The sequence below is a fragment of the Rhinolophus hipposideros genome (assembly GCF_964194185.1).
Source record: "Rhinolophus hipposideros genome assembly, chromosome: 7".
NCBI lineage: Eukaryota > Metazoa > Chordata > Mammalia > Chiroptera > Rhinolophidae > Rhinolophus > Rhinolophus hipposideros.
This window is the reverse complement of record NC_138053.1, coordinates 55,442,058-55,466,980: the sequence shown is the minus strand read 5'-3', so window position 1 is coordinate 55,466,980 and position 24,923 is coordinate 55,442,058. Positions and strand designations below refer to the sequence as shown.

Here is a 24,923-nt window from a genome sequence, read left to right as displayed (position 1 = left end):
GAAGCTTTAAGACATGTACCCTGGCACCCCTCTTCAAATTGGATTGCCTTTCCTAAGCTCATAAAGCTTCTTCTATATATAAATATAAGAGCCTCCCTTGTCTATAATCCTGTTCATAAAGTTAAACTGGGTTTCCAAACAACTGTCTTCCAGCCGTCAGTTAATAGGAGAGGAAAACTTGACACACGACCTTCGGCAAGCCTGCCATTCTGTGGGCTTCAGTCTCCTCAAAGTCCCACTGTAATCTCCCCTTCCTGAGTAATAAGCACAGTCTCTGTGGACTTCCTGCAAATGGTGGAGGAGCTTAAGGAATGGTTGCTAGCCCATCCATCTCAGAGGCCTTACCAGACTGGCTTTAGAGAGACAGTTTGATGGGAAGTGCAAAGATCTGAATGTCAGTACATCTAGCGTGCAGAGCAGGAGAAGGTGGGCCTGACTTAGCTGATAAGCCAAACCAACATGATGGATGTGTCGTTAAAACCAGAACCAGATTAAACTTTGGCTGATGCACAATAGAGATAGATTAGGGCCAGAGATCCCCTGAAAAGTTAAAGGAGAGACTTACTGAGGATCCTTCTTCCTATAAAACATACGTTTTCCCTCAGGCCCTGCCTCTTTGGATCGTGCCAGATGGTATTCTGTTTCTCCTGAGGTGAGAGTTTATGTCAAAAGAAATAGACTTCACTTTGATGAGTTCTGAAGGAGGCATAGAGCAGCCCCAAAACTACGGTTTTAAAAGTGACCTTATACGTCATTTAAGCCAAACATCTGCTCAGCACGAGTCACTTCTTTACCTCTATAGTCTGGATATTGGTGATTAGGGACAGGTTTTAAACTTCCCAAGGTTTCTTAGGATGTGGTCCTGTCCCAGTTTTCTTCCCATATTGTACTATAGAGAGTGTGAGAGAAAAGGAGTGACGTACAAGTCTGTAACAGGAATGTGGAGACAATACCCTTCTTTCTAGTGATACAAGTTTTGCATTTGGGAAAAATTTTCCATTTTACAACTGAAATGCTGTTAGTTGTCAGAGGAAGTGTTGAGAGAGGTCATAGTCTGTACCTCAGAAATCCTATTTCTGAAACTGACTACCTGTGAAACAGTTGTACCCTCTCTGGCACATTTCTCCCTCATACAAGGGTTTCTAGATGGTAAATTGACAGTGCTTTTAAACTGTCTAATGAATCTATCCTTAATAAATTATATACTTTATGGAAAAGTCATCTAGTTAGTGTGTAAATGTTATCTTTATTCCGTAGCAACTAACTTTCCCTCCCTCGTCTGTGTAGCAGGCACCAAACTAAATACTGGGAATAGAAAGGTGATTAGATATAGTCTCCGCCCTCAAGGATCTCCTTGTTTAGCAAGTGAGCTATGATTACATCATATGACAATATGATATAATATGTGATATAATATGTGTTAGGTGTTTTACTAAGCATATGTGTAAAGCTTTATGAAAACAAAGGCATGGCAAACATGTGCTGTGATGGAGCAGGGGATGAGGAAGGCTTCAGACGGGATGTGTCCTGAAGCATGAGCTTTTTATATGTTCAAGGTGGGGTTTTTAAGGAAGGTCATAGACAAAGGCAGAGGAATAAACATGCAGAGAGCATGTGGTAGTCATTAATACATTCCAGGTACACGGTAGCACTGCCATTTTTAATCCTTTTTATTTTGGAACCATGTGACTAGTTCAGGCTAATGAGTGGGAAGCAAAAGTGAAGCATCACTTTTGGGCCAAAGCTATTAATAGCTTGTTCAACACTGTCCAGAGCTCTTTTTTTTTTCTCTCTCTCTCTCTCTCTCTAGAACAACATCAGACATGGTGGCTGTTCAGTCAGTTTGCGTCTCTGAGTGACCATGATAAACACAATACTCTATCAACCCCTGAGGCACATGTGAGTGAGATATCTGTTTTTTACAAGTCTGTGAGATTTTGAGGTTTTTTTGTTGTGGCTGCATAACCTAGTCTGTTCTTCTTATTCAGTGCAAAATTAAGAGATAAGTATGGCATACTGGCAAAATAAAATATAGGGTATCATACAGACTGGTTGGAAGTAGAGGAAAATGAGATTGGAAATATGGGTCAGGACCAAACTTTGAGGAACTTTGACATCATGCTGAGACACTAACTTGAAACTATAGACAATGAGCAGCCATTGAAGGATTCAAATTGCTCTCTATTAAGTCACATTGTTCATCTCTTGGAGCACCCTAGTCTGCTGCTTTCGTGTGAATCCTATAAGTTCAGGAGATCTGGATCCAGAAAAGTCCTAGGGGAAGAGGAGCTATTAATAGATGTGGCAAAGGGAGTGCGGGTTAGGCGTGTCACTCCTGCTGCCGCACTGCAGGTATGCTGGCCAAAAGAAACCAGACAAAGGCTCTTTGTACAGGGGCAAGTGTCTCTTCATCAGTGACACCTCCCTATATCTGACAGGCTACTTTTCTTAGGCTAAACCTTACAGGTCAAAACACTTGCTTTTTGTGTTAGCATTTGAAAAACTCAATCCTTTGTGTTCGCCTATGCTCCTACTTCCTGTTCATTGGCACTACCTATTGCTGCTCTGGGTTTTCTTTCTCAACTCTACAGTTTCCTATTGCACAGCTCTACCTCTCACATTCTCCAGGTACCTTACTCTCTAGCAACCCAGGCCCGTCAGTGTTTTCCAAGAAGTCCCTGCCTCTGTGACTTCACTTATATTGCCCACAGGCACCCAATGCCCCAGAGTGGGATGTTTGTTACCGCTGAAATTCTACACCCTTTCTAGGACCCAAAAGCTCATATGCCACTTTTTTTTTCATGAAGCTTCTACTCCAGAGGCAGTTAATCTATGACTTCTCTGGGTTTCCTTTTCTCTATTAGGGCCCTCACCTCACTGAGTTGTCGCATTATAGGTATTTGCGGGCATAACCAGGTGCAAAGTTCACCAGCAAGAACTGTGTCTTGATGATCTCAGGGGTCCTCATGGCACTTAGCCGTGCTGTGAAATATTGGGCATTCAGACTTTTTAAATTTCAAAGCTTGAAATTGAAAGCCTTTTAATTTAAAGCTTAAAAACATTAAGAGACAGCATTGTTTAATTTCCCTGCTTTACTCCTTCAAAGGCTGTCTGTAAAGCACATATTCTTTTTCTTAATTATTTTTTCCAGTCACAGTTGACATTCCATATTATTTTATGTTAGTTTGTACAGCAGAGTGGTTAGATATTTACAGTGATCCCCCTGATTAGTCTCGTACCCACTTGGCACTATACGTCGTTCTTTAAGCACGTATTCTTGCTTTCATCTCCAGCACTTCCCCCCACTTGAGCAGCAAGACCAAGTGTTCTTTACTTAACAGATTATTTTCTTCCAGATAGTTACAAAGATATTTAGTCAGAACAGATTGAACACCAGTTCCTTTGGAAGGCTATGGATTGAAAGCTGGTAAACAGAAAATGAATGTCAATGGAAATTAATCTCTCTTCTGGAGGCAGGGAGAATGGAGTGCAAACCATAGAGAAATGAAAAGTGTACCACTTAAGAGATTATAAATGTATACCAAAGAAAACTGAGTGAAGTTTAACTTGGAGGAATACACAGTGAACACAAGAGAAACAATCTTAAATACAAATATTTAAGAAGTTAGTAAAACTGAGAAAGTTTTGCTATTGAACAAGACTTGGCTGAGGGTGGGTATGGAGAGGAGGCTAAGAGATAACAAAGTAATCTGACAGTTGAGCAATATGATAACCCAAAAGGCCAGTGCCAATCTGGGCCATATAGAAAAAGAAATTCAAAATTTGAAGGAGGGAGAGAGAGGGCAGTACTAGATCTTGGAAAAAACATCATTTTAGTGTCTGATTTTCTTTGGTCTTCCCATTATTCACATCTTAGGGCTCTAGAGTTATCATTTAGTAATATTGACCAGTTCCTATATTTTAAAGGATTTTAGACCAAAGCAGGGTAGACTGTTCTCTTGCCAAGTTGCAAATCAATTAATGGGTTGTTTTTATAGTGAAAGTTTCAGAACTCCAAGAGATAGACATCAATAAGAAGAGGTTTTCCCAACGTTTTAAATTTTCTTCTCAGATAGTGGTATATTACAAGTAGATCGTATGGGCACTAGTTTTTCAGTTCTCTGATGAGATTTCTCTTCTTGAGCTATTCCAAAGAGCAGAACTGAAGGCCTACTCTATCTTACGAGGAATGGTTAGAGACGTTTGTCCACAGTAAATCTCCTGGTCACTGTTTTTCTTTTGCAAGGAGACCTGCCTTCCTTTTCTATACCTGATATGAGAAGTAGTGATTAAATCAAATTGTAACTTTTCTTCACTTGTTTGGGGGCATAAAGGTGAGTTTTTCTTTTTAAAGGAGTCATTACAAAGTAGCAAGAAGATATAAATTCTCCTGACAGAGTATGACGTAAAGACTGCAGAACATTTATGCTTTTGTGTCCTCCCTTGTTATAACTTAAATAAGTTGTCTTTGGGAAGAAAACGGCCTAAGTCTTACGGTACCATGCTACATAAGGACAGTTTCTCAAGTCATTCTGTTTAAAGGTGAACAAAGTGTGGTATGTAAATAAACGAATTCCCCTTGCTTGCTTCACAGGATGTCCAAGGGGCCCTTTACCAACCTCAACTAAAAGTGGGGTCCTGTGTACAGGAAGATGGTAGCAGCCACTCAACATCAGCAGGGCTTGAAATTTTGAGTCATTTGTCCAACAGAAGTGGCACAAAGGGAAAGCTATTACTTGTGTCAGGGTAGAACACAATTTGAGAGAAAGAATTGCATTAGGAATACTCTATCTTTGCAGAAGGATGGGCTAAAATCTTACTTGGGGCTGTTTTTCTCCTGAAGCTGTTTTTGAGATCACCGGAAATGATTTTTGCAATGAGTGCCAATATGTCTCTGTCATGTTTAAACAGTAAAATGTGCTGCCACTAAAGTTTTGTTGTATAAAATCAAAAGGTATGTGTGAAATGCAGAGCTGGAGGAGGTATTAGATAACTTTTCAAGTTGGATTTACGCCAAGGGAAAATATTTTGACGCTGCTAATATGTATGCTATTCATTAGAAGAGATAGTACTTCTTGAATTGCTTCCCCCTGTGCATTTGAGTAACAATTAAGTACTTGGTAAATGAAATACCCAGACACATGTTATGTATTCACTATCCCAATGACTCACTTCATCTACTAAGCAATAAATCTGTGGAGAATAAATTGGTGGATACTTTGGATTAGGTGGTCAAAGACATTTAACTGGAGATTTAAATGACAAGAGGCAGTCAGCCATTTGGAGATGCAGGAAGACCTTTCCAGGTAAGTGCAAAGGCCTCAAAATGAAAATGAGGCTGGCTTGTTAGAGAACCGAAAAAAAAAAAAAAAAGGCCAGTGAAGATGGAGTGGAGAGGCCTTGGGCAGAGTGTAGGACATGAGATTGAAGAGACAAATCATGAAATCATGTCGTCCTTTGTAAGTCAGGACAAGGAACAGATTTAGCATTTAGTAAGATGCAAAGTCCTTGGTGTATTTTAAGGGGGAAAATACTCTGGCTGATGATGAGTTATGGATTAGAGGAAGGCAAGAGAAGAAAGGATGGGGGTTGGGAGTAGGCAAGAAGTAGGTTGGGGTGGCTGTCCAGGACCGGGGTGGTAGTAAAGGGCATGGAGGAGAGAGTGTGGATTCAGGAGCAGTTTGAGAGAAAGCGTGTGGTGAAAGAAGCCACGTAGGCAGGCAGGTAGGATGAGCCGTTAAGTGGCAAAACATCACCTCTTCTACAGGAACTTTCATTTGCACTCAGGCTATAAGGACCCCAACTTTAAAAAATAAACAGTGTCTTCACAAGTCACTGAGGACCTGGCTCACCACTGACTTCTGATCTCTGGAGGTATTTCCATAAACAGGAAGTTACGTTTTTTCACCTCCTTTAGTATCTTCCTTGGGTGGGTGGTGGATTGGAGGTGGATTGCAGTATCTTTTGAAGATACTGCACACAGCCACTTACCTGGGCAGTCTCAAAGTTCAACGGGAGAGGTAGGGAGGCTTAGTGCTTGTGGTACTAAGAGCCAGGGGTTTTATATACCTAATCTTTCATTCCATCCTCCTGATAATTTTGTGAGGTACATCTTTTTAATTCCAGTTTTACAAAAGAAAAAGGTGAGGCTCAGAGAGGTTCTTTATTTTGCTCAAAGTCACACAGCTTCTAAGTGAAGGAGCCAAGACTGGAACCAGAGTCTAGCTCTCTGCACTCTCCACACCATCCCTGAATCAGGGTCAGTTTGTTTTTCCTTTTCTCATTATTACCACACAGTTTCCATTGAAGAACCCATGGTGAGGAAGGCTACAATTTCTCTTTCTTTTATATACTATATTCGTCTCTCCTACGCCTAGTAAGGTGCTCAGGGAACATGCCTACCTGGAGGCAACACTCCCTTCTTCCTGCCACGTGTGGGGCTGGGATGAGAGTCCAGGCAAGGCTGCGAGGTGATGGGGAGGGACTCTTCTGCTTGTTCCTTGCCTAGAAGGCGGTTTCCATTTCCTGACCCCCTCCCGTTCTCCATTCCTCACCTCTCGGCCCTCGACTTCAGCTCACGCCCCTTGGGGAGCGTTCCTTGCCGAGGGGCTGACAGCAATTGGGGGTGCAGGGTCTCCGGCCTCGGCGCTCTTGCCCATCTGCGCGCAGAGCCTCGTTCCCGGGCTCCTGGAGCCCGGCGGGCATTGACGTCAAGCGGCGGCGGATCGCTGCCTACAGACGGCTGACCCGGACCCTCCTCCACACCCCCCTCCTCCTTTGCTCCCCACCCTTTCCTGCACTCGGGCTCTGGCTCGGTATAAAAGGCGGGAGCGCGGGGTGCCCCAGCAGCGCCCAGCCTCAGCACCATGGAGAGCCCTCGCTTTCGGCTGCTGCCCCTTCTGGGAGCCGCCCTGCTGGTGCTGCTACCTCTGCTGGGCGCCCGTGCCCAGGAGGACGCCGAGCTGCAGCCCAGAGCCCTGGACATCTACTCCGCCGTGGAGGACGCCTCCCACGAGAAGGAGCTGGTCAGTATCCCCCAGGCCCCAGACTCCCTTGGGCTGCCCGGCGGCCCCTTCCTTTGCATGCGTCCCTCCTTTCCTCCCTCCTTGCCACCCCCATTCCCAGAGTCAGGGCGCGGGGAGATGGGCGCAAAGTCCGGGCTCCCGCTGTCACCCGAAGACCCGCCGGAGCCCACAGGCAATCTGTACAGCGACCCTGTCGTCCCCGCTCTTCCGAGCGACAGGAGCCTCAGCGGCTCCGGGACCTGCGGGCAATACCTGGGACAGCGCTCCCTAAGTTTCCGCTCCTGCAGCATCCTTTCCGTCCGCGGAGTCCCAGGGCGGAGCGTGCGTGGCTCCGGGGCTCGGGATAACTAGGGCTGGAGGTGAGCACCTGGGCTGGGCTCGCAGCCAAGGCGGCAACTTCGGGCTCCGGGGCGGTGTGTTGCAGATCGAAGCGCTGCAGGAAGTCCTGAAGAAGCTCAAGAGTAAACGTATTCCCATCTACGAGAAGAAGTACGGACAGGTCCCCATGGTAAGGCTTTGGCGTCACCCCCTCCCCGTGTTTTTCCAAGAGGAAATACACCACCTTGAATCTTGTTTACGCCTTCTCCCGACGGAGTGGCTAAATAATTCGGGTAATTGGTTTGCAGATTCTCTGGGCTCCCCTTTGTTTCCACGGTCACTCCTTGCCCCGTGGCCTCCAAGGGCAAAAGATAGACGGGCCATTTTGGAGGCTCAAACACTTGTGCCAGGAACTAGAGCTCGGGTCTGTGTGGAAAGGAGCCTTTCCTGAAGATGAGCTTTTTGCATCTCAGGAAGAATGCTGAGGGGGAAGGGCCCTTACATTTATTCAGTTCTCGTTCCTCCAGTTTTCCTCCTGCCTTCCGAAGCACTGTTAGTTTTTTGAGTTCTAGGGTCAAAATTCTTGACCAGGGCTTGTCACCTTCCTTGGAGAAAACACACACACACACACACACACACACACACACACACACACACAAATATTCCTTCTAGGGATGAGGAGGCAAAAGTGAGGAGCAAGGGTTTTGAGAAAACACGGATCTATTGTTTATTTCTTAGGAAAAATGGATTTTTTTCTTTTAGATGAGCCATTAAAAGAGTCAGGAAATGTAATCTACCACCTGTTAAAGGTGAAAGAATGTAGGAGGGGGTCAATCATTTCCATTTCCTTTAACGTTCTCTCACTGAAATTACAAGCACAAGGCTCTCTGCGTTTCAGGCCTGCCTATACGTAGATCTCTGGTGATGATGACAGGGTCCATCCAGCTTCCCCACGAGGCAGAACTTGTGTTGATGGGGAGAGGCACCTGTTGGGAGCTGGGTCTGCGCATGCCGGACGACCGCGCATTGTGTTGTTTGCAGTGTGACGCTGGTGAGCAGTGCGCAGTGCGAAAAGGAGCGAGGATCGGGAAGCTGTGCGACTGTCCCCGAGGCACCTCCTGCAACTCCTTCCTCCTGAAGTGCTTGTGAGGCGGCCACCCTCCTCCAGCAGTCCCTACTCCCCGTGTTTCCCCGGAGAGGACCGTGTCATCCCTGGAGTTGGGCTTTAGCAACAAAATTTGCATTTCCCTCTGAGGGCGAAGGGGCCCTTTTCCTGCTGTTTCCAAATAAAAGAACATAGTGGATGTCACTTTGTGAAGGATAATGCCTTGTATGGTGTCACACGTGTGCAAAGTATTCTTTTCTTATTTTATTTGTCTGACAAACTCTTGTGTGTCTTTGTGTAAAGTAAGGGAACTTTGCTTTGAACATTGTCTTTTCATGTGTGGCATGACAGAGTGAAAATTAGATCTCGTTAATGTTGGTAGATGATATCACAACCTGGAAAATAAATCACCCCAAGCATCAGCAATCGAAGCATGTACAAATGACACATAATAAAGTGTTTTTAATAATTGCTCACAGTACACTTGTTTCTACCTAAGTAGGAATGGTGGGATTGATCATGCGGTTGTTTTCAAAGAGAAAAACAGCAGTCTGTTGGGAGAACAGCACCTTGACTTCACGGAGTTTGGTCATTAATTAGGAGGTTGCCACGCAAGCTTTTGTACACGCTCCTTTTTTTTAAATTGCAGTGGTGCCGTGTGTGTGTGTGTGTGTGTGTGTGTGTGTGTGTGTGTGTGTGTGTGATGCGATGGAGATGGCTGGAGCTGAGTTGATAGGGTCTCGTTTATTAAAACCTTTAGCTAGATCCCTTAATTTTAACAGTAAGACCAATAAAAGATAAACTGTTTTTTGCTTTAGCCACATTAAAAGCAATTTGAAACATTAGGACTTTTGTTTTGGCAACCCTGTTATTAGAAAACATACATTTATTTTTTAAAAATGGACTCTTTCGAGGTTGTTGTTTGTCCAAGAAAAATAGCTATATTAGGTGCAACCAGGGTGTGAGACTCAATTATTCCCTCTAGTAAACACACAATTTTGGAAAAATTATCTGTTCAAAGGAAAAATGGTCATTTTAGTAGAGTTTTGAGGGAAAACAAATGAAAATTGATGGGAGCAGATTCAACTCAAGAAATACAAAAAATCTTAAATGTAAGGTAGCCTTTCAATATTTCTGAATGCTTACCTGAGGTCACATTTCTGAGGGTTTAAACCAGACTAACTAACATTTAAGGTGCAGTGTCATGACAGGAACAGATGTTTACAGCTTCCTAATGCAAACTCAAGAGGCACCTGAATAATAGCAGAATTGGAAAAGAAAGTCCTTTCACTGATTCATGGGGAGATAAAGTATGCTGAAAGGAAATATTCTCAAACATAATTGCTAATTGAGTGTTCTTATTACTATTATTAGGTTGGTGAGAAAGTAATTGCAGTTTTTGCAATTACTTTTAACTCTGTAAACTGCAGTTACTTTTGCACCAACCTAACAGCATGGCTAATTCCCTTAATAATCTTGCAAGATAGATATGATTACCATATTTCAGAGGAGGAAAGAGACACCAAGAGAGCTGATGGCACTTACTCAAGGCACATGATTTTAAATCATGATTGTAGCTCTAACCCCTCTGACTCCAAAGACTTGTTTGTCTTCCTTTCATGTCACTCTGGGCATTTCGACAGTTTGTTTGATCTCCCATATTCCCCAGAAAACTCTTCTTCTCTAATAAATTAGCTCACTGGGGTGCCAATTTATTTTTTGGGGTCACATTTCCATTTGAATTCCTCCATGACAGGCTTAGTTGTGATTAAAATTATATTAATCTTTAAAAACTGCGAAGCGTTATTTAATAGTTTCATAGTCTGCTACTTTGCAGAGAGCATTTCAGTTAAAATGCTAACCTTCTTCTTGAGTCTCTTAACTGTTCCCATTCATGTCAGCCCTAAATAAATAAGATCGGAAAGTTGCTTTAATCATTTATTAGTGCACAGGCAAGACCCAGGAATAATACTTAGAACGGCTTCCTATTCCAGCCTGAATGTTTCTCTGGAAGCAAGAGATGCTGGAGGAATTTGTAGTCCAAAGAAAGGAACAAGAACTCTGCTCTACACACCTTTAACTTGTTCCCCATACTCCTACCCCTTCTTTCTTGTTGGACACAACTGAAAGGTATAGACTTATGGGAGATTGTTGATGGGGAATCTGTAGCCTAGGCATGAAAAGGCTTTTCCCAAAAGTTTTGTCTGGAGGCCCAGATTTTAAGTTTATTGTGTTAACAACATTCCACACTAATGATGGCAACATTTAATCTTAAGTGACTTGTTAGAAGTAACTTAGTCTTCTCATTTTATCAATATTAGAGCTTTTCTTCAAATAGAATGCCTTAGTGTGTTTATTGATTGAGGACAAGAATGTTAAAGGTTAAGAAAATTTTAATGAGAAAAGTAGTCATCCACATATGAGGCTCAGAGACCTTTTGAGATTGGTTGAAAGATTTGGGGTCTGAGAGTTGACAAGCAACTACATCTGAAGGTCTGGGGAATACTACAAGGCATAAAAATGAGGTACCTAGAGCAGTGGGTCTCACAAGTGCCTGGAGATGACGTATGAAAGTTACTGGAGAACTCTTCTTTCCACAGTAATTACTGATGTTATACTCCTCACCCTCTGCTAGAATCTGAGGGAACACATGGTGTACCTGTAAACCTACACTCCCTCCCAATGGTAAATCTGAATCTGGGTATTGACAGAGATTTTTTGTTTGACCAAATTTCAGTCAGTTTCTTGAAGCTTCTCCTAGGCCTATCTGTGTACTTGCTTGTAAAATGCAGTTTTAGCAAGAACCCAGCGAAGTTAGTTTATCAAGAACCTCCCACTCTCAATATCTGATCAGGTTCTTCATCCTCCACCATCCTCCAGGTGATGTCTGTTCACGCTAGCCTGTCTTCCGCAAAGATCCTGTTAGGTGAGTTTACCCAGAATCGTCACTTACCCCTGATGTTTCTTCTTAGTAATTTTCATCCACTGACCCCCACCCTACTCTTTCGCTATATATTTCTACTTGCCTATACTGTACTTGGAATTGAACCCCATTCTATATTGAGGTCTTCCCCCCCCCCATTGCAATAGTACTTAATAAAATCTGTTTTTGTGGCTTTAACTATTATCCAGCTCTGGGTTTTTTTTGACAGTTAGTGGAGTGTGCTTGCGGAAGGCGTTTTAGGGTTGTGTAGTTTAAATAAGATCCTTAGGCAGTTCTGCTGAGCTTCCTACCCTAGACCCACTGCAATGCTGAGCAAGTTTTTCATATAGTCCATTAATTCCACACTTTTTTTTTTGAGTGCCTATCATGTGCCAGGTGCTGAGAATATAATAGTAAACAAGAAATACATAATCCCTGTTCTCATAGACTTTATAGTCTAGTGATTAGAACAATTAGTAAGAAACAAACAAAATACAAATTATAAGGCACGAGAAATTCTATGATGTTCCAAGGAACTTGTCAAGTTCCTTGAACTATTGTGAAAAGGAATTAGCAGAAAGGAAAAAGTTAAAAAATGTAAAAGAAAGAGGAGATAATTGATGGAGCAAGGGTCTTGTCAGGAGTGAGAGGATGGGATTTGTAGCCAGGAAGAAGATTAGTTTGGGGGAGGAGGAAGACGGTGGGAGGGCACGTAATGTATAATGTATAATGATGTGTAATATATAATGATGCAGGTGAATTTGTAGGTGTGTTGGCAGGAAGTGACTTCATGGCTTCTATTTTCCAAGGGATATAGCATATAAAGTTATTGTCTGAGAAAGAGGTGAAGCAAATTATCCATTCAATAATTCCATATACACAATATAGAAATCGATGACAACCAAACCTCCACCATAAGGTGACAGAGTCACCATAATAAGCCATGATACGTTAAGTACTAGACAGAGAGAAAGATGAATTTAGAGGCACAAAGGGTGAGTTGTCAAAGGTCATAGGCAAAGAGGTCTTTGAGAATTCTTTGAAGAATGTATAATATTTCAAAAGGTGAAGATTGGGGAAAATTTGTTTAAGGTGTGAGAAATCGTGTGAATGACCTTACGAAGGGGAAAGAGAAGACAGTTACAAATGACTAAAGGTGGGACCAGAGAGGGAGATGCGGGCACAGAAAGGGAAGGCGGGAAGAAACTACAGTAGCCTGGAAAAGAAGTGATGAGGGTCTGGATGGGTAAGGTAGTGAGGATGGACAGGAGGAATGCAGAAGACATTGTCCAGGAAGAGTCTGAAGCATTAGTTCCCCCAAACTCTTCCAGTCTGTGATGTTTCCCGTCATCTATGGTAAAATGGCATGGAGAAAAGTTAGATTAATTGCTAATTGTCTTAATTCAAAGTTTAGCATATCTGCATTTAAAAAGTCAGATTTATTGAGGTGTAATTTATATATAATAAAATTCATCCTTTTGAAGTGTACACTCCCTACATTTTCAGTGTTGAAAATGTCTTTTCTTTTATGAGATGATAGTAGTTGTTTTCCTAAGGTTTCCATTAACAAAACAAAATTTAGCATCTTTATTTTGGGATGCCAGAGTTATGTGGGAAATTTGGTCTAGACAATCCAAAAATTTGCCAACTATTGAATTCGTGGAGACTTACGAAATGAGGAATTTGAAAAGCTGGGGAGATGGTATATGCCAGAGAAAGGAAACACAGGGACAGATGCTTGTAGCAGGGAGAGGACTGAAATTTGGAATATCTAAGGGACCTGAAGCTTGTCTAGGTTTCCTCTAGATTCTAATCCAGAAGTGGCTTCACCAGAATGGAGGCAAGTCCAGGGCAGTGTTGCAATGGAAGCAGGAAGCCTGCTTTCCAGTCATGCCTCTGACACTCATTAGCCATGTGACCTAAAACAAGTCACATAATTGTACAGGGCCTCAGAGAGGCAGACATCTGAGATTCCCTTTCCCAGCTGAGGTATTTTGAGACTGCACTCTACATTATTTGATCATATCTAAAATTCTATGTTTGAGCAATTGGGAAGTAAAACAAATATGTTCCAGGCCAAATTGGTTTTGACTTTACATGAACTGTAGGCTTTAACAAGAAAGAATAAACCATAGAGTCACCTCAATTTTATAAGTTTGGATTTTTAAAATGCTAAGCAATCATGTGACTAAGCCCACACTTCTGGAACTTGAAGAGAATTGCTTTTAAATTATATACATATATATTACATTTAAAAATTATATGTAATGTTATAGTTATATATTTAAATTATAAATGTATATTAATATTATAGAAAATGTATAATATATAATTTTTATCATACATTATATATAATTTTGAAACTGTATAATATATATAATATATTTTAAACATACATTATTCATGTACGTCATATATGTATATAAATTATATACATTCGTTGCTTCCACACTCACAGCATAATTTACTCCCTTTTATATTCTCATTTCCAAGTTTGTATTGGTGGTTAGGACCCAGCTGGGACTTTCCAAAGAAGCACACTCATGTACTCTTCAGAAAGACTGGAAAATCTCTGTATAGATATAACTAGAGAATGTTTTTAACTTGGAAAATTTTATACTAGAAAATGCTTTCTAGGCCTCTGAAGTCTTAAAGCCACACTTCTGATGGATTGAGCGCCTATGTTTCCACTGGGGATTTGAGGGTTCATGAGCCCCCACTACGTACATTCTGTTGTGTTTTAAGATTTATAGTGTCTACATTAATGTTCTGAAGTGGTTGTGTTTTGTGGGTTTTCTGAGGAGTTTGCTGTGATTATTGCTGTATAGTTTGCTAAACCTAGTTTATAAATTGTCTTAATTTGGGGATTGGTCACAGAGTTTCAGAATTGAAAGGGAACTTTGGGGTCATTTAATTAAACCTCATTTTATAAAAGAGGAGACAAAGGCCCTAAAGGTACCAATTTGTCCGTTCCTTATGGTGACCAAGTGAAACTTCAGTTAAGCAAGCAGTCTACGAGTATATTTAATCAGTTGTAGGACATTTTATCCAAGAGAATTCCTCTTAGGAAGAGCACTGTTTGAGTTTGGGAGAATGCCTTGAGAAGTGTTTGGGGGAGAAATAAACCCTCTTTGATTATGTTATATTAATCTTTCTATCTCCTGTTCGTCTATATTAAAATTTGATTTCCTTTTGAGCGAAGTCACCTAGGACATGTTATTTGGTGGCAAAGAAATGTAAGCAAATTCTGAGTTTACGTCTAAAGGAGGAATTTATTAGAAGGTGATTAGAGGGCAGGAAATGTAGGCAGAGGAAATGAACTGGATCCCAAAGCCAGTAGGAGTCATTTCCTCTGTCTTTTTTTTATCTCCTTCATTCCATGTCTCACTCACAAATGTTCTTTCTCTCCTCTCATTCCCTTGCCTCTCCCTCCTCTCCCACTTCTTTTGCTTTGTGTAGGTTTATCTAAGGTCTAGTAGTGGAACTGCCGGGTTGTGCAGTGCATATCTTTAACCCTACAAGATGTTATCAGGTTTCTCTCCAAAATGATAATTGGGAATATACCAATTTATATTCCCACCAGCAGTATACAAGACTTCCCATTGCATCAAAACCTCACTTATGCTTGGAATTGTTAAATTTTTAACTTTGCCGATGAGATACCAATGGTATCTCATTGTTATTGTAATTTGCATCTCTCTCACAACGTTGGATGAATATATTTTTATATTTATTCAAATCCTCTGTTTTGTTAATTTTCTCTTCTTGTATTTGCCTGGTTTTTAATTGGGTTGCTTATCTTTTTCTAAACAATTTGTAGGAGTTCTTCATATATTTTGAATACTACTTCCTTGTTGGCTGTATGCATTGCAAACATTCCCTCCTAATCTGTTGTGCAGAGTTATAAATTTTAATGGACCCAAATGAGCTGATCTATTCATGTTTTGTGCCTTGTTTAAGCTATAACATCATCTGGAATCATAAAGACATTCCTATATACTTTTTACAACATTTGGAATATTGTACTATACTTTAAGATTATTACTCTACCTGAAATTTATTTTTGTGTATGATGGTATAAGTTTGGGATTTAATTCTATTTTTCATATGAGTCATTGTTTATCAGCATTTATTGAAGTTTCTACCTTTCACTACTGACATATAATATAATAATAAACATATAATAATAACCTCTATCAATTTTCAAGTTTTCTTTTATTTGTGGGCTGGTTTTTTTGACTCTGTATTCTGTTCCACTGACAAATTAGTTCATCTGGGTGCCATAACTACATACTGTTTATACAGTATTTAAGATAAGTCTTTTTTAAAAAAAGATTTTTATTAAAAATACAGCTGATATACAATATTATATTAGTTTAAGGGGTACACCATAGTTATTCAACATTTATATACCTAAAGAAGTGATCACCATGATAAGGCCAGCAACCATCTGACACTGTACCATGCTATCACAATATTACTGACCGTATTCTGCATGCTGTACATTACATCCTCATGACTTATTTGTTTTATACCTGGAAATTTGAACCCTTATTCCCCTTCACCTTTTTGCCCCTTTTTAAAATTTTTGATTACAATTGACATTCAATATTATTTGATATGAATTTCAGGTGTACAGCATAGTGGTTAGACATTTATATAATTTAAGAAATGATCCCCCTGACTAGTCTAGTACTCACCTAAGAACCTTCACCAGGTTAGTATGGCACTATAGTCATTACCATAATATTGATGCTTTACTTTACATCCTCATGACTATTTTGTACCTACCAATTTGTACCTCTTAATCCCTTCACCTTTTTAACCCTGCTCCCAACCCCTCCCATCTATCACCGCAATAAATCTAGTACCCATCTGACAACATATATAGTTATTACATTATTATTTACAATAATCCTTATGCTATATCCTACGTCCCCATAACTATTTTGTAACAACCAATTTGTACTTCCTAATCTCTTCCCCCTTTTCATTCACACCTCCAATCCCCCTCCCACTGCTGTTAATTCTTTCTAGTGCAACCATCAAACTATTTTCTGTATCTATGTGTTTGTTTCTGTTTTCTGTTTATTTTGTTCTGTAGATTCCATATACAAATAAAATCACATTGCATTTGTCTTTCTGTCTGACATTCGCCACTCAGCACAGTGCCTTTCAGGTCCATGCATGCCGCCACAGATGGCAAGAACCCATTCCCTTCCATGACCAAGTAATATTTAATGTATATATGTACTTCCTCCTCTTTATCCATTCATCCATCAATGGACACCCAGGCTGCCTCCACATCTTGGTCATTGTAAACAATGCTGCAATGAACATATGGGTGCACAGGGCCCCTCAGAGTAGCGTTTTGGGTTTCTTCGGATAAATACTCAGAAGAAGTGGGATTACTGGGTTTTTCTTTGTCTCTTGTTATAGCTTTTGTTTTAAAGTCTATTTTATCTGGAATAAGTATTGTTACCCCATATTTTTTGTTGTTTCTTTCATTTGCATTTTCATGAAATAACTTTTTCCATCCCTTTATTTTCCATATGTGGGTGTCTTTCAATCTGAAGTGAGTCTCTTGTAGGCAGCATATGTAAGGGTTTTGTTTTCCTATCTATTCAGCCCTCCTATCTTTTGTTTGTAGCATTTAATCCATTTATGTTGAAAGTAGTTGTTGATAGATATGTAGCTATTGACATTTTATTATTTATAATTTTGAAATTATTTTTCCATTTTATTTGTTTATTTTTTAATCTTTTTAAAAATCTTTAAAAAAATTAGTTTCAGGTGCACAAAACAAAGTAATAGTTAGACGTTTATCATTTATATCCCTCACACTGTGTCAACCCTCCTCCCCCGTCCACTATCCTTCTGACATGGCACAGAGCCATTACATTTCCACTGTCTCTATTCCTAATGCTGTACTCCGCTTCTTGTAAGTACACACACACGTATATAAACCTGTAGTTGATATTCGTTATTGTTCAGCTTCAGCTTCAGGTGTACAGTGCAGTGATCAGGCATCTACATCTTTCCTGAGGTGGTCTCCCTAATGAGACAAGTGTCCATCTTTACAACATTATTGATTATGTTCCCCAAATTAACTTTTGTAACCCTGTGGCAATCTTGTGGTTACTGACTGCTTTCTAATCCCCTCACCTTCCCCCTTATCCCCACCCCACCTCCCATCTAGCGACCCTCAGTTTTTCCTCTTTGTCTCCAAAACTGTTTCTGATTAGTTCATTCACTTATTCTTTTCTTTAGATTCCACATATAAATGAGATCATATGGTATTTGTCTTTCTCTGTCTGACTTATTTCACTTAACATAATGTTCTCTAGGTCCATCCATATTATCAAGTTCTTTCTTCTTTATGGCTGTGTAATACTCCATTGTATAAATTTACCACAGTTTTTCAATCCAGTCATCTACTGATGGGCATTTCGGTTGTTTCCATGTCTTTGCTATTGTGTATAGTGCTTCAAGTAATCCTTGCACGAGTCTCTTAGCTGTTCTGCGTGATGAGCAGAGAGTCCTTTGATAGATTATAGTTGTCCTGTTTGTGATAAGATCCGGAGGAGAACTCAAAAAGTCCGTCTTGCTGCCGCCATTCTTATGACGTCCTGTTTTTCCATTTTAAAGAAGTCCCTGTAACATTCCTTGTAATACTGGTCTTCCAAATCACTGATTTGATCCTCTGCTTCATTTAATCTGCTGTTAATTTCTTTTAGTGCATTATTCATTTCATTATTTGTATTCTTCATTTCCGACTGGTTCTTTTTTATAGTTTCTATGTGTTTTTTTTAATGCTTGTTATCTCTTTGTTGAAGTTCTCACTAAGTTCCTTGATCATCCTTATAACCAGTGTTTTGAACTCTATCTCTGGTAGATTACTTGTCTCCATTTTCTTTAGTTCTTTTTCTGAATTTTTCTTCTCTTTTTTCATTTGGGATGCATTTCTTTGTTTCCTCATTTTGGCTGCCTCTCTGTGTTTGTTTCTATGTATTAGGTAGATTTGCTATGTCTCCCAGTCTTGGCCTTATATAGTGTCTTGTGGGGCCCAGGGGCACAGTCTCCCTGGTCACCTGTTCTGGGTGCTCCAGAAGTGTCCCTTGTGTTGGTTTTGTTGCTGTCCTGTTATAGTTGAGCCTTGATTGCTGTTGGCACATCAGTGGGTGGGACTGACCTTCAGACTGATTGGTTGTGGAATTTGGCCATGTCTACAGCTTATAGGCTGCTGTGTGTGTGTGTGGGGGGGGCTTACCATGTGCAGCGGGATTCATCCCAGCAGACCTGGTGCCTGTTGAGACCACCCTTTGTGTGTGCTTCTTGTGGGGCTAATTGGGTGGTGTTCTGCTGTGTCTGAAGCCAATCTCCAAATATGTTCATTCTGGGAACTCTTGGGAGCAATTCTGGTGCAGGCCCAGGTCACCCACTGCCTGTGACTGGCTGGGGACTACCTGGTAGGAGCTATAAAGTGATCCGTGGTTGTTCACTGCTTGTGCTAAACTTGGAGGCACATGGGAGAGGCCTCGCTGTGAACCAAAATCAGCTGCTACAAGTACCAGGTCTGAGGTGTCTCCACAAAAAGCCAGGACACCTGGTAGTTTGCTGCCACCTGCCAGCTCCATTAAGGTTCAGCTGCAGATAAAGCCTCATGAGGTATGCAAGTTGGGTGAGGCAGGGACTCAGGGAGTCACTAGAGTGGGAAGAGTTATGGTCACCAGGTTAATGTAGATTCCAATTTGGTGCCAGCACCGAGCCTGGAGTGACTCAGCAAAAGTCTCAGAGCACATAGAGGCCAGTCGCTGTCTGCCTGGGTCCTGCTAGACTCCTGCAGTTTTCCAAGAAGGAGTGCAATGTGGGTGGGGCTGGCTGCTCATGAGAAAGTGCCTCCAGCATTTTGAGAGTTGGTTAGGGTGGGGTCCCACCTGAGTCAGCAGGGCTGAGCTGTGGAGTTCACCAGACCAATCAGATTCAGATTTGGTTTGTGGGGGGTGGGCTTAATACAGGCAAGATGGCGCCCACCTACAGGCTGCACGGAAGGAGGACTACCTTACTGGGAAAATGCCAACTGTCTTCCAGTCCTCCCATCGAAGCCACACACCTCAGTCTGTCCCTCCGCCCCCACCTCCATGTCTCCAATGTTTGCTGAGTCATTGTTCCTGCACCAGAGCCCAAAGTGAGTGCCTATGAGTGAGTGAGTCTGAGCGTGGGCTGTTTAAGAGGATATCTGGGTTTCCTGCAGCCTTCTTTCCCACCTGGACATTCAGAATCCCCACTGTTTTTCATAGCCAGATGTTGTGGGGCTCCTCTTTCCAGCACTGGTACTCAGAGTTGGGGAGCCTGGTGTTGGGGCTGGGGTCCCTCGATCCTCTAAGGGGAAACTCCACGGCCAAGATATCCCTCCTGATTCTCAACTGCCACACAGAGGTATGGGGCCTGTTCTGAGTCTCTGCCCCTTCTACCAATTTGGACGTGTTCTTTTTTGTATTTTTAGTTATAGAACTTCTGTTCAGCCAGACTTCAGATGGTTCTCCAGGTTGATTGTTATATAATTCAGTTGTAATTTTAATGTGTTCACAGAAGGAAGCAGACACAGTGTATATCTACTCTGCCATCTTGGATCTCTTCTCCAAGATAAGTCTTGATATCTGTAAACATCCTTCAGCCAAAGGCCTCCAGGAACATACCTATAGTTAAACAAATTAGGTTTATTACTAATTTCAGTTGATATCAGGAAACCATGTGGCATCTCAGTAAGACTGTACAAAAAAACCTCTTTGTAGGATCTGGGCTTTTGTTGATGTTTCTGGGAATGGCCTGAGCAAGAGGGGATTCACTCTAGATTGAGTGACATCAGGAAGTGGAGACAGTTCTATGATTGGATATTTCAGTAATTGTTATCTTTAGGGAGAGCAGGCTAGAGTAAGGACAAAAGTGTACCTGGTAAAGAAGTAGTAGTTACTTGTTGTAGCTGAGAGAAGGGAATGCTTGATATCTTATGGGTTACACAGGAATCTTATTTTTATCTGTGCTTAGGCAAAATTATCAAGTGGCTTTGTTTTGACTCACTTTATTATGGTCTCAGAGTGAACTTGTTTGAAATTGGTGTTCTATGGGATGGTGTATGTCTTACAGGAGGAGCATAACGTAGATCAGCTGTGAGCACCAGGCTAGCTTCCAACAACACTGAGGCCAGCTGTGAGCAGGAGAACAGTTCTCAGATGTCTCATTTGGTAGAGCAATCCTCTCACTCCTCACCCTTACACAGTTCTTCAAAATACTTGCAGTTATTCTTCCTGCTGTATGTGAATTTTAGATCTTTTAAAATGTTCTTCAACAACTTTAATAATTTTCTTCATGTAGTTTTGGATTTATTAGATTTTAGATCTTTTTAAAGTTTTAGATCTATTATTTGGTATTTACTTTTTATTGCTAATATGTATGTTTTTTAATTCTATCATATTTTATAATTGGTTTGCTGGTATATAGGAATCTATATACTGTGTTCATACATTGATGTTATCCTATAATATTCCTAAACTTTATTAGTTCTAAATATTTACATATATTCTTTTGGATTTTCTATGTAGACAATCATGTTATCTGAAAATAAGGATAGTTTTCACTTCCTCTTGAATTCTTATACTTTTATTTGTTATCTTATTACATTGAATAGATCGATCAGGATAATGTCAATGGCATAAGGGTAATGGCAGGCATTCTTAATTTTAACTTTAGTGACAATGCTTCTAAAGTTTAACAGACAATTTATTTTTTTGTATATATTTTTTAAACACACTTTTCTTAGATTGAGGAATTTCCTTCTGTTCCTGATTTGATAAATTGTTTTTTCAAACATAGATGAGTATTTAATTTTTAGGCTTTTTTCCTGGATTTATTGAAATAATCCTCTTTAAAACATTAATCTATTAATATCTTACTGAATCTATGAACAATCTGTCTTAATATACATCCTAGAGAAGTAGCCAGCCTCCAGCAGAGGCCTATGGATATATGCTAGTGGCTGGAGATCTCAAAAACTCACACTTACCTCCATAAGGAGGAAGATAGCAAGGGCCCTGAGATGTCATGTAGGAGTGACACCTCTCCTTCTTCAAATTATATCACGATTCTAAGAGGACTGATTTTTAAAACATATGAAATAATAAAGAGAACTTTTTGTTTATACTTTACACTTAGTAAGGAGCAGGGAGAAATATGTTCTCTCTTGGGGAAGAGTTGAAAGAAACAACATTTGGAAAAGGAATTTAGGGGAAACACATATATCTAATGAGCACATATCCAGTTATTTGCTGTGTGGTTGTGTATATTGGAAACCTCTTTTCCTGCTCTCTAATGAATTCCTTAGTAAATTCTTTGTTACTCAAAGTAACAATTGATGTGTTTTTATTGAAGAAAATGCTTCTCAATATTTCTTTCCTTTAGCCAGTGTCCAGCATGATAAGATAGCTGTATCCATTCATTTGTACTTTATTATTCAACAAACATTGTAAGCTCCTACTCTGTGTCAGGCATTGTGCTAGGCTCCAGGGATACAGCAGAGAAGAAAACAGTCAAGACTGCCACCCTCAAGGAACTTAGGATCTTATGTAACAAGAAGGCTCAGTTTTTTTAAGTGGGACCCATACAGGAAGACCGAGGGAGGGAGAAAGATTTCTACTGTGTCATTGGATCCTTCTCCCCTGGGTATTTGTCCAGATCATCTCTTCTTTCACCTGTTCTCACATGATGCCCTACACTCTCATTATGCCAGGTTGCGTGTGATTCCCTTTGTCTGTGTATCTCACCTGATATTTGTTTCCAACCCTTTGGCTCTGATAACCCGTTTTGGATACACTCTCCAGCTACACTTTGGCACTGATATAACGCAGTTCTCAGTTTTACTCTCTGGCCCCCAATCTCTATGGTTGATCTAAGAGACCTGTCTCTTCCTCTCCCCAACTTTCCAACAGGTCCCTGAGACAAGGCTTATTTCTCACTTAGCCTTTCTATAGCGAGAATCTCATAGTATCCACCACCTGCCAGAGGGACCCACTCCCAGGTTAAGCTAGGAACACTTCTGCATGAAAACTCAGTCCATTTGGAAGAGAAAGGTTGAACCTATGTGTGCAGACTCTGGAAGGCAGAACTACGCACACATCCTCTGGTTCTGCACCCACCGTCACTATTTCCCCAGAGCACTTCCACACAATCACCAAGGACAGTCGCACTCAGGGGCTGTCTGCTCTCTGGATGATTAAAACCATTAATAATTTACCAAATTCCGGTGGCTGCTTTTCATTAATTATCACTATGCTAATGATGTCCCTCAGGAAAAGAGAAAAATAATTCCCCCTCCTATGCAGGCTCAGTAGAGACAGACCATATTTCATAAATAAATCAGGTGTGGGTGTTTTGCCTTGAATTCCTTTGAACTCTTCTTTCTCAGAGACAGAGGAGGTGAAGTAAGCGTAATGGGATAAAATGAAGCAGGTGAAGACGCTGTTTGAATGTCAGTGTCAGTATAATGTTAACATGGTTGTCATTCAGCCTATTTATTCTCTCAGCTATGAGATGGGGTCACCTTTAGTAGGATGTCTTCTCAGTACAGGTGGAGTGTTTCTTAAAATGTGAGTCCAAGAACTGGACACAGCCTTCTAAAACAAAATAGTCTTGTAAAACCACTGATGCCCTCTTTAGGTGACTCTTGCTATCTAAGAAGGCAGTATTTTTTCCCCATTTGATCTGACCTTGTTGACCCAATGAAGACTGAATGAGTTAAAATATATGAAATAGTTAAACTATATGAAAAGTACCTGAACACAATAAGTATTTAGTAAAAGTTAGCTATTCACAAGAATAAAGGAAAGTCTGCATCATTTTCTAGGCTCTGTGTATTGTCCCTGGCTGCTGTAGAATTTCTTTCAGATGTTGTGGGACATAACAGTAGAGTTTCACTATTGCATCTGAGCAACTGTCAGGTCACTGCTGCCATCTTAGCAAGAAGAAGCTGATAGGCATCTGGAAGTAGTCTCTCAAACGGGGTGTGCAATATCAAAACAGGCAGGGCGGCTTGAGGCTGAATATGCCAAAATTTTTACTAGCCTTTTGCCTCCAGTGTGTAGTTATAGGTTCCTGAGCCAGTTCTGGAAATTTGGCAATTTTTCCTGAGTGAAGAGAAGGGAGTATGCATTCATCCAACAAATATTTGAATAATAAACACTGTCCTAGGTTCTTAATTTATTTTTTATTTAGTTTTTCATTTCTAACTCTATTGTTGTTTTTCATAAATCATGAGTAAAATAGAAAATAAGCAAGTCATGACTCCTATGTATTGTTCAAGCTTTTGGGGAGATTTCCTCCCTGAATCTTCCCCATGAGGCTGACTCCTGGTGTTCCCTATGTGTGTTCTAGCTGGAACTGTCTCCTTGGAATGCTCCCTCTCTTAATGCAGGGAGATGGGCTGGACACTTGGGACACTTCCTCCTCCTCTCTGCCCTGGGAAGACCTTGAGGTAGGTAACTTTAGGCCAATACTGGGAACCTTAAGGGAAAGAAAGACTTCCCCTTTTTGGGGTGTGTCTTTCCACGGGTTTATTTTTTCTTGTCTCTTCTCACCACTGGTGAGGTCTCCAAGACTAAGAGAAGGTATGGGCCTAGAGACAGTGGAACAAGGAAGTCACTCATGGTTTTTGACTCGGGCTGCTCAGGCTAATCTAGATCAGCCAAAGCAAGACCCTCCGAAATATGGTTTAGTCTACTCATTCGGGGTTCCATAGAGAAGGATGGGGCAAAGCTCCATCTCGTGGTACTGGTTTGACTTTATCCTCTATGCTTCTTTCTCCTATTGAGACCTAGTTGGGTTCTCTTAGGCCTTACTAGGTAGGTACTGGGGAGTTTAGGGGTCTCATTCACTTTTTTCCTATTTCTTTCCTTTTTACACTTTGGTGTATTCTGCAGATCTCCAGGACTAAGAGAGGGTATGAGCTGGGAATATCTTCAGGAGAAAAGTTCTAAAGAGGCTCCTGCACTGGGAGAGGACTCTCTAGTGACAGTTCAAACCTCACCTACAGCGGATGCTTTAGGGCAATGCCCACCATGGAGTTGGTCATATGTGAGTTTTGAGAAGAGAGGAAGTGGTTCTTGGCTGAGGGTAGATTTCTTAGTGGTCTCATACTATTAAGGCAGATGTATTTCCTTGTAGGCAAAGTCTCAGGCCGAGATCCTGGCTATTGCACTAGGAGAGAATGTGATAGGTGGAATCTGGTTTTGATGAAGGCAGGTAAAGGCAGGGATCCATTTTGGGGCCAGAGCAGGCTTATCGAGAACTGCAACCTGAAGAGCAGTCACAGTTCTCTGGAGCAAGGCCACTGCAAATGGTAGAGTTTTGATGTATGGTTAGTGAGATCCAACACTGGTGTTCATTTCTAGGACCACAACAGGTTCCCCCAAAACTAGACCAGGCTTCTGGTCTTGGTGTCAGGTATTTGATTCTGATTATTCTTTTTCTTTGTCCTGCTTTTCAGCAATCTTATTTCTGA

The 24,923-nt window shown here is 41.0% G+C and overlaps 2 protein-coding genes across 3 annotated transcripts in view; both read left to right on the top strand.

Annotated features, from left to right (window-relative positions):
- The window catches only part of MCCC2 (methylcrotonyl-CoA carboxylase subunit 2), a 90,419-nt gene extending 85,069 nt beyond the window's left edge, over window positions 1–5,350 (top strand). Inside the window, exons 17-18 of one of the 2 annotated variants that reach the window (XM_081054432.1) lie at window positions 1,811–1,899; window positions 4,595–4,638. In XM_081054432.1, the coding sequence (XP_080910558.1) occupies window positions 1,811–1,859 (49 nt within the window). In that variant the 3' untranslated portion in view covers window positions 1,860–1,899; window positions 4,595–4,638. Of the gene's footprint in view, window positions 1–1,810 lie in introns of both variants that reach the window. The other variant, XM_081054431.1, reaches the window with a different exon arrangement.
- A 300-nt stretch (window positions 5,351–5,650) lies between these two features.
- CARTPT (CART prepropeptide) lies at window positions 5,651–8,929 on the top strand. The gene is made up of 3 exons (XM_081054434.1): window positions 5,651–7,025; window positions 7,450–7,533; window positions 8,385–8,929. Exons 1-3 carry the CDS (start codon window positions 6,867–6,869, stop codon window positions 8,490–8,492), a joined length of 351 nt encoding a protein of 116 aa, XP_080910560.1. The 5' UTR covers window positions 5,651–6,866; the 3' UTR covers window positions 8,493–8,929.
- Window positions 8,930–24,923: the final 15,994 nt, after the last annotated feature.

What these genes read in the sequence shown, in the direction of transcription:
- CARTPT (XM_081054434.1), top strand. Translation starts at nt 6,867, where the DNA reads ATGGAGAGCCCTCGCTTTCGGCTGCTGCCCCTTCTGGGAGCCGCCCTG. An exon ending in CCTCCCACGAGAAGGAGCTG is followed by an intron (nt 7,026 to 7,449) that starts GTCAGTATCCCC and finishes GGTGTGTTGCAG; the next exon opens with ATCGAAGCGCTGCAGGAAGT. An exon ending in AGTACGGACAGGTCCCCATG is followed by an intron (nt 7,534 to 8,384) that starts GTAAGGCTTTGG and finishes TGTTGTTTGCAG; the next exon opens with TGTGACGCTGGTGAGCAGTG.